The sequence below is a fragment of the Ascidiella aspersa genome, chromosome 1, assembly GCF_963924565.1.
Source record: "Ascidiella aspersa chromosome 1, kaAscAspe10.2, whole genome shotgun sequence".
NCBI lineage: Eukaryota > Metazoa > Chordata > Ascidiacea > Phlebobranchia > Ascidiidae > Ascidiella > Ascidiella aspersa.
This window is the reverse complement of record NC_139447.1, coordinates 8,816,309-8,829,401: the sequence shown is the minus strand read 5'-3', so window position 1 is coordinate 8,829,401 and position 13,093 is coordinate 8,816,309. Positions and strand designations below refer to the sequence as shown.

At 35.6% G+C, this 13,093-nt stretch overlaps 1 protein-coding gene across 1 annotated transcript; it reads right to left on the bottom strand.

Annotated features, from left to right (window-relative positions):
* Positions 1–200: 200 nt before the first annotated feature.
* LOC146167087 (activating signal cointegrator 1 complex subunit 2-like) lies at positions 201–8,895 on the bottom strand. The gene is made up of 11 exons (XM_083385426.1): positions 8,762–8,895; positions 8,093–8,286; positions 7,786–7,925; positions 7,200–7,425; positions 6,595–6,813; positions 5,952–6,185; positions 5,686–5,775; positions 3,672–4,030; positions 2,724–3,085; positions 1,301–1,460; positions 201–492 (listed from the first exon to the last, which is right to left on the bottom strand). Exons 1-11 carry the CDS (start codon positions 8,835–8,837, stop codon positions 201–203), a joined length of 2,352 nt encoding a protein of 783 aa, XP_083241552.1. The 5' UTR covers positions 8,838–8,895.
* Between the last annotated feature and the right edge of the window lie 4,198 nt (positions 8,896–13,093).

The following is a 13,093-nucleotide window of genomic DNA, read 5'->3' as shown; positions in this document are numbered from 1 at the left end:
GAAAAACATTTAAAGCATAATTTTTTTTTTAAAAACGACAATTTTCAAATTGTTTTACAATTTTGGAGTTAAAATGTAAATATCGAAAAAAAAGACAAGAAACACAATTTTTAGAAGGAATCGTTTATTAACTGGAACAAAACAATAAGCGCAAACCAAAACCACCGAGAATAATTAATTCATCGCCAAACAAACAAAAATCACATTCCCTTGGCCGCTTTCCTGGTGGCCAGTTTCTTCCGGTTGTGATTGGCCTTGGAGGACTTGTTGGCCTCTTTCCTCCTGCGGTCCACCTCCTGCGTCTTTTTCCTCCGATCCCTGTCTTCACCTTCGGTAGTGGAGGAGGGAGCGGCTCTTGCTCTCTGCTCCGGCTGATGTCTCTTCCCCCTCCTCTGTTGCTGATCCGCCTGCCTCTGATGTCTCCTCTCCTCCTGCTTGGCTCGGATCAGCTCTGGGTTGACGATGAAGTTGAGGCGAGACTTCTCGGCTTTCCTGCAAATGAGAAAACGGTGTTTGGATTTTACTGAATATTAAATAGATACGCTTGGCTGAGTTAAAATTCAATGAAAGAAAAACGGTGTTTGCTAGGTATTTTATATGAATTTTTAAATTTCAACTCTGTAGAAAGAGCAAAGTTATGCGCCAGAGACGCCAGCAACGTTGTGTTTTCCTTTAAGATAAAATACAGGAAATAACAAAATATAATATAATATAATTTAAAACAAATTTGAACGGCAAAACATAATGATTTCACTACAACTATTTCATATTTGATTTTTATAATTGCTTTTGTTATGTAGGTAACTGGTACAGAGACGTTAATCTAGCAATAAATTGTTTGTGCATAAATTAATACAAAAACACAAAATTTTAAATGTATTTACGAACGCTATATGCAATGATAGTTTTGCCCAGAATTGCAAAAAAACGTAATGTCGTATAACATTGGTTTTAGACGTGTGGCATCTTAAATTCAAATTAATTTTTATATTAATATCACATATATATTTTAAGCAACTGGTTGCAATTCGATTGTGCTTATTTTATTCTAATGTTGTTTTTGAAGATATTTTTGTACCTACGATTAAACAAATTTTAACTAAAAAATTTAAGTAGAAAATAAAAGTTAAAAATGGAATTAAAGTGTGAATGTTTTTAGCTGCTTCTTCTAAAACAGAAATATTGTTTAAATAGGAATTACATATAACTGAATACCATGTTTTCTGACCCACAGTAAAGCCAATTGAATTTAATAAAATTTGAATTTAATTTAATAAAAAAAATTATAAAAAAATCCCACTCTTGTTCGTCTTCCTCTTCGGAAGAGGACTCTTGTCGGAATCGCTGGTTGCGGTTCCTCCTGGAGAGCAACTCGTCCTCCGCCACTAAGTCGTTAGCAGCAACCGGGACCTCGTCATAAGTGTCGTCATACTCGTCATCGTATGTCGTCACCTCGTCCGCTGTACAAAAGTTACAAAGATGAGTTGGATTATAATATTAATATTATTATTATCAAAGCCTCTCTGTACCAAGTGGTACCCTGTTTTAATACAAAAATATTACAGCTTGATATGTGTTATACATGACGTTTTAATCAGCAATGAGAGGTTAAATTCCGCTGCAAGACAACAAACAGTCTGTCAATAAATGAAGAAAACGAAACCTATGGACAAACGGTAACATGTCTTTTGGCTTACGGTTTTATAGTCTACTAATTCAAAACTTTAGTTTTATCTAAACCTAAAGCAAGCCGTTGCTATGATATAGTCTCATAAAAGACGTCATATTCAGTATTTTAGGTTTAAAGTTTAAACTTTAAACTAGCGGATTTTGAACAAAGAGGGCGTTTTTTAAGGTTAAGCGATTGCTAGGTAATCGAACTAGTAATGCGTACTCCGCAATTACTCACCATTACTCGCCAAGTAGTCAGCTTTGGGTTAAACCGACAACTTTTCTTTATTTAACTTGAAAACCCAATGTTTTTCGTGTTGATTGTGTATATGATATACTTTCGACTTTAAAATCCCCTTTGTCGTTTCCTTAAACTAGTGTTTTGATAGGATCGGACAGCCGTGTTTTTAGTTACAAGAAATATCGGGTAACGCTTTCGTAAACAATGCTGTTAAATACAAAATATAAAAAACGTTCCAAAAGTAAACAGAATCATTTATGGTGTCAGCTATCGATGGATAATATGAATTGCTGAAAACTGAGGCGTGTTTAGATCATTGCCTAAATGATAACGTCCCAAGGCTCTATATCAGGGCCCACCAAACTGCCGGTCTAAGGGCCATATGGCCCATCTGTTTGAAATAATCCGACCCGCGGCACATTTCCTTAATGAAGATGAAGTGCAGTTTAAATGTTTTCGTAGGCAATTTAATGGTAAATTTGGATAACATTTTAAACTGTACGACTCTCTGCAGTTTTTGCGTATAGGTATTTCTATTTCCATCGTTTAACGATAATTAAGTTCATAAAGTTTGACAAAAAGTTTATATCCGGCTCGATCGTAAATTTTAACAGTTATCCAGCTCACGATGGCCAGGCCTTTAAGTAGTCCGACCAATCACGAAAAAGTTTGGTGACCCCTGCTAAATATTTATAGTTTAATTCGGCCATTCAAACAATCAATCAACATTTTCAGGTACATAAACAAGCGGTCAAATTTCAATTAAACACAATTTTTTAACAAAACAAAATAAAGGATCGAACACAAATACCTTCGACGTTAAAATTCTCTTCGTCGCTTCCGTCGTTCACGATGTCGTACTTGGCGTAGAGCGCCCTCAAGCGGGCTACCTCGTGCTCGTCGCTCCAGTGGTTCACGACCTCCGACCTTTCCTTCTTGCCGCGGTGGATGAGCGCGCGGTCCGCGCCGTCGGCGGATGAGAGCTGCGCGCGATCTGACTTGATGAAGTCGAACTGGTCGTTGTCAAAGACGTTCCTCCGCTCGCTGAGGAAGTCTGAAGAGCGGGAGCTTCCGGGGATGTTCTCCTCCTCCTCTTCTTCGTGAATTGGAGGAGCAGCAGGAAGCTCCGGGTAGTCTTCTTGTGCCGGAGAGGAATCGCTTTTGCTTGCGGCTCTGTGGAGTCGTGACAATCGTGGCTGATAATTATACGAATTACTATTGAGACGAAAGTGTTGTACGTTTGCAATTTTATTTTAAAGGTTGCTTGTTTATGTGTGTGGTATTATTCTATGTCGGTCGTACTTATGGAGTCGCTAATCAATAGGAAGATTTTGGCAAAAAAAATTAAAATTTTGTCAAATTGACACATTAGACAAAACTTGGTTATTATTAAATTATTTTAGGTCAAAATTGTTTATAGAAACATGCGCAGAACCGCATTTTGAAACTGATACGACTGTAAAATGTAAATTGTAAAGATTGATAAGTATGGTGTAAAATGTTTTCTAACCACGAATTGGGGGTGAATGAGAAACGACAACAACTATTAAAGGATTCCCGAATATCCACCTTAATTTAGCTAGGTAAATGGGTGAAATACACACAGTCTAAGCCGGAGTCGCCACTCGACGAAATCTCACATTTGGTCGAATTTATTTTTTAGGTCGGAGTCGGACTCGGGTATTTCTTACTAACTCCACAGCCCTGCAACTAGGTGCTTCTAATTTAACCGCCTCAAGTTATTTAAACTAAATTCCACCTGTCCATTCGCTGCAGATCGTCGGGTAGGTTGTCGTCCAGTACAACTTGTATCACCTTCTCAGCATCGCAGTCGTAGCGAAGCAAGCAAGCCTCGATAAAGGCGGCTCCCAAGTCGGGAAGAAGCTCTTGTACAGAGGAAATGAGCAGCGACATCTTCATGTCCTCATCTCTTTTCTCTTCTTCCTTTTTCACCCTTTCCGGTTTTACCTTTACGAGTTTTTTCTTGGGTTTTTCTTTCGTCCCCGATATACCGTTGGTCAAAGCGAGGTTTTCACTTGTCGTGCCGTTCCTGCTTACTGCTTGGGAGAGGGCCTGAAGTAAATACTGGCCTTGGGCTGCTTCAATGTCGGAACATGCCTAAAGCAAATAGGTATTTAAACATTAGCAAGCTAATTTAAAAAAAAAGTTCACATAAAAATAGTAACAAACAGGACGGTAGGTAACTTTTAACCTTAAATGACAACTTTTGTACTGCGAACTAGTAGTAGTTTTCCGACCATAGTTACGTAATAATTGACTTTCTTATGTAAAGTTGTTGGTTGTTGTTGCGTTTCACAGTTTTATACGCGGCAAAATGTTTGTATATTTAAAGCAGGGGTCGCCAACTTACGGCCCGCCACCTCTTTGAAAACTAGACACGAGTCCATTTTAAATACTTTTTGTCTATTTTAACTTAGCACGGGCAAAAAATTTTCGCGCTTCGCGCCAATGATCTTTCTACGTCCAGATTGTTTACGTTTTAATGCTGTCTTTGGAAGAGATTAGCGCTTTTTTACGGTTGCGGACAAAAGGAAAACGTATTAAAAAATATTAGACATATATTTTTTAACATTTTTTGATTTTTTTCGGCAATGTAAAAAATACTAGCACGAAATTCAAAATAAATGTTGGTATACCCCAAAAATATTGCGCTCGCTTCGCTCGCCAGGTGCGCCAGGACTTAAAGAGCTTAACAAACACTGAATTACACTATCTATCAACACTAAGGTTATCGCGTTTCCTCAAACTAGCTTTGTCACAGTTGTTCTAACATTCCAATACCACAATTCTTAGTTAACATTTTGTGCGGCCCACTGAAACCTTTCTGAGTTTGATTGGTGCCCGTGACAAGAAAAGGTTGCCGACCCCTGATTTTAAGTATTGGTGCAGAAAGTTGAATATTTCCTGGTAATGACATAACCTGGTGAAGTAATGTATCCATAAATTCCTATAGTGAATGTATGTTAGACAACCTAAAATAAGACTGACAGCTTATCGAAACGAATGTGAAGTCAATATGATGTTAGGCAACGGTTAATATAACACTTTACTGTAAAGAAAGATGAGGGGGGCGATATGAAATAATATTTAGCCCAAGGGGACACTAGTGTCAAAAAGGTTGGGAAACACTGTACTAAACTTACATATTTTAGACAAAATACGCTGGGTTTCTGTTTGCCTAGTCGAAAAGAGTGGAACAACATATACCTGATTTAATTCGTTTTTGTTTTTTTTAAATCAGTCCAAATTGTTAATAAAAGTGGACTTTGAGATTTTAAGAAGTGCTTACATTATTATCGGTTATGCATTTATGATTCCCCTACAACCGAACAAGGTTGAGATTTTGCAATCGCCCGATCCCCAATGCGATCCAGTGTGTGCTGATCCACACTCAATCGCCTAACTAATGAGCGTCCTCAAGGAAAAATTGTTTGTTGCGATTAAAGGACTGGACTTAATACTGGCGGTCTTAATTTGTAGGCAGTTAAATCATTAGAAAAAAAAACTTTCAGGTACGACGAAAAGTAGCAGAAGCTATTAATATTTGTTTGTAACTTTGTTGGGGCGAGTACGGATTAGTAGACTAGACACTCGCATAACTGGCGAACGCAAACGTGAATTCAATAACAACCCTGCAATGTTTTGTACAATAGTTTTAGAAATGAATTACTAAACTTAAAATAAAAAAATTATTTGTTAGAAAAGTTATTTTATATGTACCTTTTCTCTAAAATTGTACTGACGCAGATTACCTGCAAAACATTTTCCACGTCTTTTTTGACATCAAACTTTTGTTGTAGTTTGCAAAGAAAAAGTCGATGCGGTAGAATTGATGACAAAATCTAAAAAAAATCATTGATTTCAAAAAAATTCTTTGTTTTAATATTTTGTTTCAATTAAAAATGTTCCAATTAAAAAACTGAATAAATTCCTTGCAATTTGTGAGGTTTTAGCCATATCTTAAATAAATCAATATTAAAAACCTGTTTGGGAAATCAAATGTTCAAGGATCACTTACACTAATAAACTTTTCACTCAGTGTCACTAAGGATGCTTCACCGCTTGGATCATGTAAGGAATTTTTTATCATGTGATAAACCATCGTGAGCATTTTTTCGCGAGAAAGTCTGATATGTGTGAGGAGTTTGTCATAGAGATCTTCGCCAATCTTTTCAGATCTCATCAGTAGTTCCTTTTTTATCGCTTTTACGGAGTCACAATACAGAGATGCCATTTTACTGAAGAGTTTTGCCTAAGAAACAAAAAACTATGTTTATTGTATACGTTTAAAGGTTTTTTTTCCTATTCATATCAGAGTACCTTTTTGATTTGTGCCACAGGAATAAAATAATTGGCTTAGGATTAAACAATCTAAGGTAAGAGACCCTTAAAAATAACTGATTTGAACAAGAAAGAGAAACCATTTTACTTCTAAATAAAAAAGTCAATGCCGTGAAGAAAAAGATTAAAAAAAAATGAAAAAAACCCAAGTGAAAAAACTGTGAAAAGATTAAATAAGACGGGAAAGTTACAACACACATGCAAAGTAATTTACCCAAACATATTCTCAGATAATAATCCAACAAGATAACAAAAAAATTATATTATTATAATTTTTTTTTGTTATAAACAAATCTCTATAAATTGAATTAGAAACATACATCTGAAAAGGCGTGTGCAGACAACGGATACACATCAACCATGAAGGCCTTAAGAGTGTGGGTTATGTCTGAAAGGAAGAGTACAAGGTCTTCAAAGTCGCCATCTGACATATTTCGCAGATGTGATTCTGGCCGGCCATGTTCAAGGACAGCAGGTCCACTAGTTCGGTCATCATTGGACCCATGAGTCGAGCATTTTTCCTCTATGTGGGTAAGAACCTAATTTGACAGACAAAGAAAGACAAATCGTTTTATTAAGACAAAAATCATTTGCAGCAAAAACATATTTCAAAAATAGTTATTGAACACATATCTATAACTAACACAAAATTAAATAAGAATACTGAAAATTAGTAGGTAAACTTGACATAAATTGTTTTTTAATAATTAGTTGTTCTTACAAAAAAGTTAAAAAAGTATCATCAAGATAAGATATTAATTATTTTTTGTATAAAGTAGATACATAAGTAACCCTAAGTAAATTGCTACCGCTAGTATTTAGACAAGCATATACATTTAGTTTAATAATTAAAAAAAATGAAAGTTTAATCAAAATTAAAAAAAAATTATTCCAAAAATTAATTATTATTCCACAAAACATATACATCCAAAACAGTCTTAGCAGCCTGTTGGAGATCACTGTTGTACTTCGGCTGACACTGAAACACACTGTCGATCATCTTGCGGATTAACTTTATATTCTGATGATTGCCGTACAGGGCACAAATGTCCATGAGGCGGGGAATGTCAAAAAGAAAATTGTCGTAAATTATTTCGCCAAAAACCTCTTTGGTGAAAAAGCACTGCCGGGATTCTTTTGGAGTTGACATTCTGCAAAGTTTGTTTGGAAATGTGTTGAAAGGAAATATATAAAAAAGCTAAAAAATAAATGGAATATAAAAATGTATTTAAAGAATAAACAAAAAATTAAAATAAAGTCTTTGGAAAGAATAAACAAAATTTATGTTTCATTAATATTGTTTTTTTTAATATTAAGTTTGGCCACTGTACACAAGATTACAAATGCAGTCAATGGAATGTTAGAGATAAATTTATAAACTGTATTTCAGTAAAATATGTTTTTAATATTTTTATAACCTAAGAAAATGAGAAATACTAGTCTATTAACAATTTGTTTGTGAAAAATTTAAAAACTGTATTTCAGTAAAATATCTTTTCAATATTATATACCTTAAGAAAACGAGGAATACTAGTCTATGAACAATGTTTTGCCTTTCCTTGAGACTTGGCAGCATTTCTGCATCCTTATATCTTGGTGCTCTTCTTAAGTAGGAGTTCAGAAGTGCATGGACAGAATCATCATTGATTACCTTATTTTGTAAATAGAGCACAGCATTAGCTTGTGTATTTTGTGTCCTAAATTATTGCTGAAAGAGCAACTTGGGGCACATTAAAATCATATGAAATATTAAAACACAGTAATTTTTTTAACTTTCCAAGTTTTACTTCTACTATTATTATAAGAAGATTAAATTACCTGACACCAAAACTTGGCATGACTTAGCATCAGAAGCCATTTAAGATCAGCAATGACACTGTCAAGGTTCTGTAAATGCTCATCGACTGCCAGTTGACTTATATTTGAATCGCTCTCAATAGCCATATACTCTGTGCCAGACAGAGTTTTCTGACAAAGATCTTGACTGAGGGAGTTTCTGTACACCAGCTCATCTAAACAAGGAATAAAGAATAGTCTAAACCAGTTAAAACATCAAACTGTATGCCGCTCCACAATAGCGTTGAAATATTTTAATGTGAGCAGAGAAACTTTTTTAATTTGGCAATAAAACTGCAGCCAAGCATGCAATACTTGAATGTATGTTATAGACGAGATTACTGGTGTGTTGATGGTAGTTACCCACTTGCCATACAGTTAGGATGTTTGTTAAGTAATATTGTGTGGTTTTGGGTGTGCTTTTAGTGTGGCATAGTCCTAAAAAGTTTGGAAACCACTTTTCTAAACAAACAAGAGCCTTACCACTTAACACTGGTGCTCTAAAAAGTCATGTCATCTATCAAACATGTATTCAACTGTAAACTGTCATAACCATATTCATTCAAATAAAAGTAATATTGTGAATTATTCCACTTATATATATTTGAAAACAAAAACAACCAGTTAACAATGACGAGATTACTAACTTACCTGATCTTGGATCGATAAATGGAAAGTCAATTTTCTCCATAGGAAGAACTTTACTGCTTCCAGCACTTCTGGACATGTTTGTTGAGTTTAAAGCCAACAATAGGTTTTAGATTTTTCTAGAGTTTAACAATTTTTTTTAGGTGACCTACTGCACACAAAGCAACATTTTGAATCAGGCAACAGATGATGGCTATTACGGATAACCTTAAACATTGATATGAACAAGTATATTTTCAAAACCTTAAATAACTTTTAATTTTATAGATTATTTTGTATCAAAGAGAAGCATGCAACTCAAAACTTCACGGTGCAATATCTCCCAAAGTAAAAAATGTATTGATCAGAATTTTTACACATTAATCAAGCAATCTAACTTAGCCAGCCAGCAGAAAATAAGCAGAAAATATTAATATTTATATTTATGAGGGTTATGTCAGGGTGGTTTAAACCTATTCTTGCAACTCAATTGTTCGTAGCCCAGGAAAAGTAATTTTATTGATATAATGTAACACCTTTTTTATTTTCATTTTAGCAGAGGGAATAATCAACGAGGAGAGGTTATAAATAAAATGCAAATTTGGTAAAATGTTTGTTTATGGTATTGATTTAAACGTTTTCGGGTTTAACTAATAATTAAACTGGTAACGTTTTTGTGAAACTGGTGTGCTGATGTGGCCGTGAACTAACCTGGACCTGATTTAAGACGTTAAGCTACAGTGCTATATAAGATATTCTGACATTCTCGTAAGGCCCTACTTTTAAAAATTTAATGTGCAAGTTCGGTACTTTCCCTACATGTTTGGTTATTTCTAGCTGATTGTGCAACGTCTCGCCTTTTATTTTCTCAACTTAGGGTAATTCCCGTATATGAATGACGTACCCAATATTTGTAAAATGAAGGGGTACTAAATTATGAACATCTAAACTACACATTTTGCCTATTCGAACAAGGTATGTGCAATAGTTTTCGCGCTTTGCCCGAAAATTATTTGCCTTTGTATAGGCTATTTTTTGCTTGGTCCTGCGGGTTGTTTTAGTCCCATGTTTAGCCTACTCTTTTTTGTTAACAAAAGGGGTACAAAATCGAAAAAATAAAGATCATATCTAAATCACATTTTTTAAACTTAGCCTAAACTAGATAAACAATTCAGTGCAGCATTTTTTGAGCTTTTTTCCGGTCATATAAGTGCCCATATTTTTATTTAACTATTATTTCCTAATTATAGCCTACATTACACGGATATTAGCTCTTTGTAATTGGTCTTCTTTGTTAATTTTTGATTTTTTGCGTTTTTATTTCTTTGCGTTAATGTGAATGTATTTGGTGTAATTGGTCCAGCGATGAGTTGATTGTTATCGTATTCACTAGTTCGGTAACATCATGGTAGACTGCTAGTAGAAGTAGACGGAGGTTCTTTTTAGCAGTATACGCACTACGCAGTTAAGATAACTGAGACAAAAATACATGTTTTAGTTGTATGCAAACCATTTTTGTATAAGCAGTGTGTCGTAAAAATAAACTTAAAACTGCGATTTTTCTAGTGCGAATTATTTGACTCTCAATTCTTTGCAAAAAATCGGAATGCCGGTAATTCTTCTTTAGTTGCAAATTTTACGCAAGAATTCGACTGCCAACAACAAGCCTCTTTAAACTGCTTGTTTTGCGACGCCAGGCCATGACGTAGTTTTCTGACGTCATTTGTAAGTGACCAAAAAGTGACGGGAGCGTTTTACATGCCATTATATGCCTATAGACTTTTTTTTGCTCATTGCGTCATTAGGAAAAGAATAGACGCTAATTTTCGAACGTCTTATTACGTGCCACTTCCTTGAACGTATTTTACGATTAAATATTTTCGGCTGGGCTCGTCACAGTATAAGTCTGTAATTTTGTCCTGCACCTATATAGTGTATAGTTTATATTTAGTATAACATAACCCTACCCTTGTGCAAAAGTACACGATAAGGAGAATTGTTTGGTCTTTCTGCCAAATGAGCTTTGTAGTGTCTGGGCTGCGACCTATTGTTGTGAGTTGTATAGGTACGATAAAGGTGTCTACAATGAAATCGATAGCGAGCACGTCGGCCGTTATGATAGCGCAGCTAACGTACAAGCCTTGCTTGAATGCGCTTATACAATCCTGTTGTGTTTGGCCTGAACGCCAGAAAGAGAAAAGGAAAATTCCTGTGTAGGGTGAGATGTCCATGAATTTAAGTTTTTTTATCGTTTAAGCTAGCAAAAAACATTTATTGTGGGAACCCAAGCTAGTATTTTAAGTTTTGCGTCTGGTATAGCAACACGGTCTCAGACAATTGGGCTGCCTATAACTGGCAGCTGTGTTAAATCTTGTTTTGCCTGTTTAAAACTAATCTATTTATTACCGGTACTTAGATGGTAACGTATTTTAGTTTCAAGCTGATAAAATGTCAGAGTTGATTTTACCGTAAACTGTGATAAAGATAAAGTTTATGGACTAAATTATCCCGAATAACGACGCCACCAACAAAGCCAATGGATGTATTTTCTAAAACAAAGATAGGTAAGTTTGACGATTCCTATCGACTAAGCATCTGTGGCGTATATGTGCTTCATTTTTGCAAAACTTTTTCACGCTAAAATTAAAACTTTTTTGTCAGACAAAATTTCAATGTTAAGTCTTTTGACTATTTTTACTTAAAACAATTTCCTTCCAATGCTGTTGTTCACGACAAGGTTCAAATCCAAACGGACAAAGTTCAGTTCTAAACAGAAAAAACAAATTTTGTCGCCTATTTTCCAAATTATAGTCTTCAAACCCTACAATTTAGCCGCTACACACGGCCTGGTGGGTGTTGAGAAAAAGCTTTAATGAATGTGTTATTACTTATTAACGTGTCGCCAATACATCAATATACGAGTGAAAATGTTTAAAAATGGATTTGAATAACGATGCTGCCACGCCTTGTAATAACAGCAGCGGAATTGCTTCAAAAGAATCTAGCTGTCCGTACAGACCGACTGTAGCCTACTTGTTTAGTCGTAAGAGTTCGTGGTTTTGCAGTTAGTCTTGCAAATGTCTGAAAAACAAGAAGTACGCCAAGCGAAACGAAAGGAGCATGGCTTTCTCTTACACCGTTTGCATTTGAAATAACGAGAGTGGTAACTCCACTGGCAAACATAGGATCACACTAGGCACTTTGTTTGCTTTGCACATATATCTATTGTTGTGGCGACGCCGCTTCACTTTTTAAGGCGTTATTTTTTTAAGAGGTTGTAAAAGTTGGCTTAGACTTCGAAGCGAAATAATTGGCTAGACATTATAGGTTAACACAGGTCGGTAATGGCAAATGTTTCAAATAGAAAGGCAACTAGAGCAAGCCAGAATAGTGAGCTAAATCTGTAACGTGTATAACACGAACAAAGGCAAAAAGGCAATTGGAAAAGTAATCTAACACTTCAGAAGAGGGAAAAGGACGAACAGACGTGCCTGATCACAAATACACAAATACATATCTGCTCAGCTTAAAAACAAGCACCGACCACAAAAAGGTGGTTGTTTAGTAGAAAAAAGGCCGCCTTAAAGTTCCTTTTGTTGGTGGTCGCCGTTCGGCGGTTGTTAGGACAACTGGCACGGTCGGTCAGTTATGCCGTTCCGCACGAACGGTTGCTGGTTTATCTATGGCGGCTCGTATTGTTCGCGTGGGATTGAATGAGTGTTATATATATATGACTTCCGTACAGCATTGTTACAGTTTGGATCGAAAAGGATACGACCATGGACCATCTTGTGTAAAAATTAGATTTGAGCGCAGATTTTGTCAGGCAACTTTATTGGTAATATTTGCTGACTTTTGATCGAATTTTACCACAAAAGGTATTTTACGCGATTAGCAGTGGACCTATTTTTTACGCGCTTTTTGATTGTTAAGTCCTTTACAGGTAGTGCCGGTGACAACCTAATAACAGATATCCTTAATCGTCGCTTAAAAAACGATAAACTCTGTGTTTTTCTCCATTGGTAAATTAGAAAGATCCTAAATTTGAGTACTGTCAAATGTAAAGTAAAGGGAAAGCAAACGAGAATCTCCTCCTGTTAGTAACGTATTGGTCATTAGTCAATATATATTGCATCGGTAAATTAGTTCGTGGCAGCTAAAAAGAGCATCAAATGCCATAATCGGTCGTGTGTGGATTGCATCGATACGCCACGTTTTCTACTGGCTACGAAACAAACCTTCCACAGACTATGTTATGTAGGTTAATTTTTCACTTCAGATAAAAGTCGCAAATCGGTTCTATTGTTTTGTGAGCTTAACTGTTGTTTTAACCGCATATAGGTCGCGCAATATTAA

Coding starts and splice junctions, on each gene's coding strand:
- LOC146167087 (XM_083385426.1), bottom strand. CDS start 8,837: ATGTCCAGAAGTGCTGGAAGCAGTAAAGTTCTTCCTATGGAGAAAATT. Junction 7,926..8,092: donor ATGCCAAGTTTTGGTGTCAG/GTAATTTAATCT, acceptor TTACAAAATAAG/GTAATCAATGATGATTCTGT. Junction 5,776..5,951: donor TGAGTGAAAAGTTTATTAGT/GTAAGTGATCCT, acceptor GATTTTTTTTAG/ATTTTGTCATCAATTCTACC.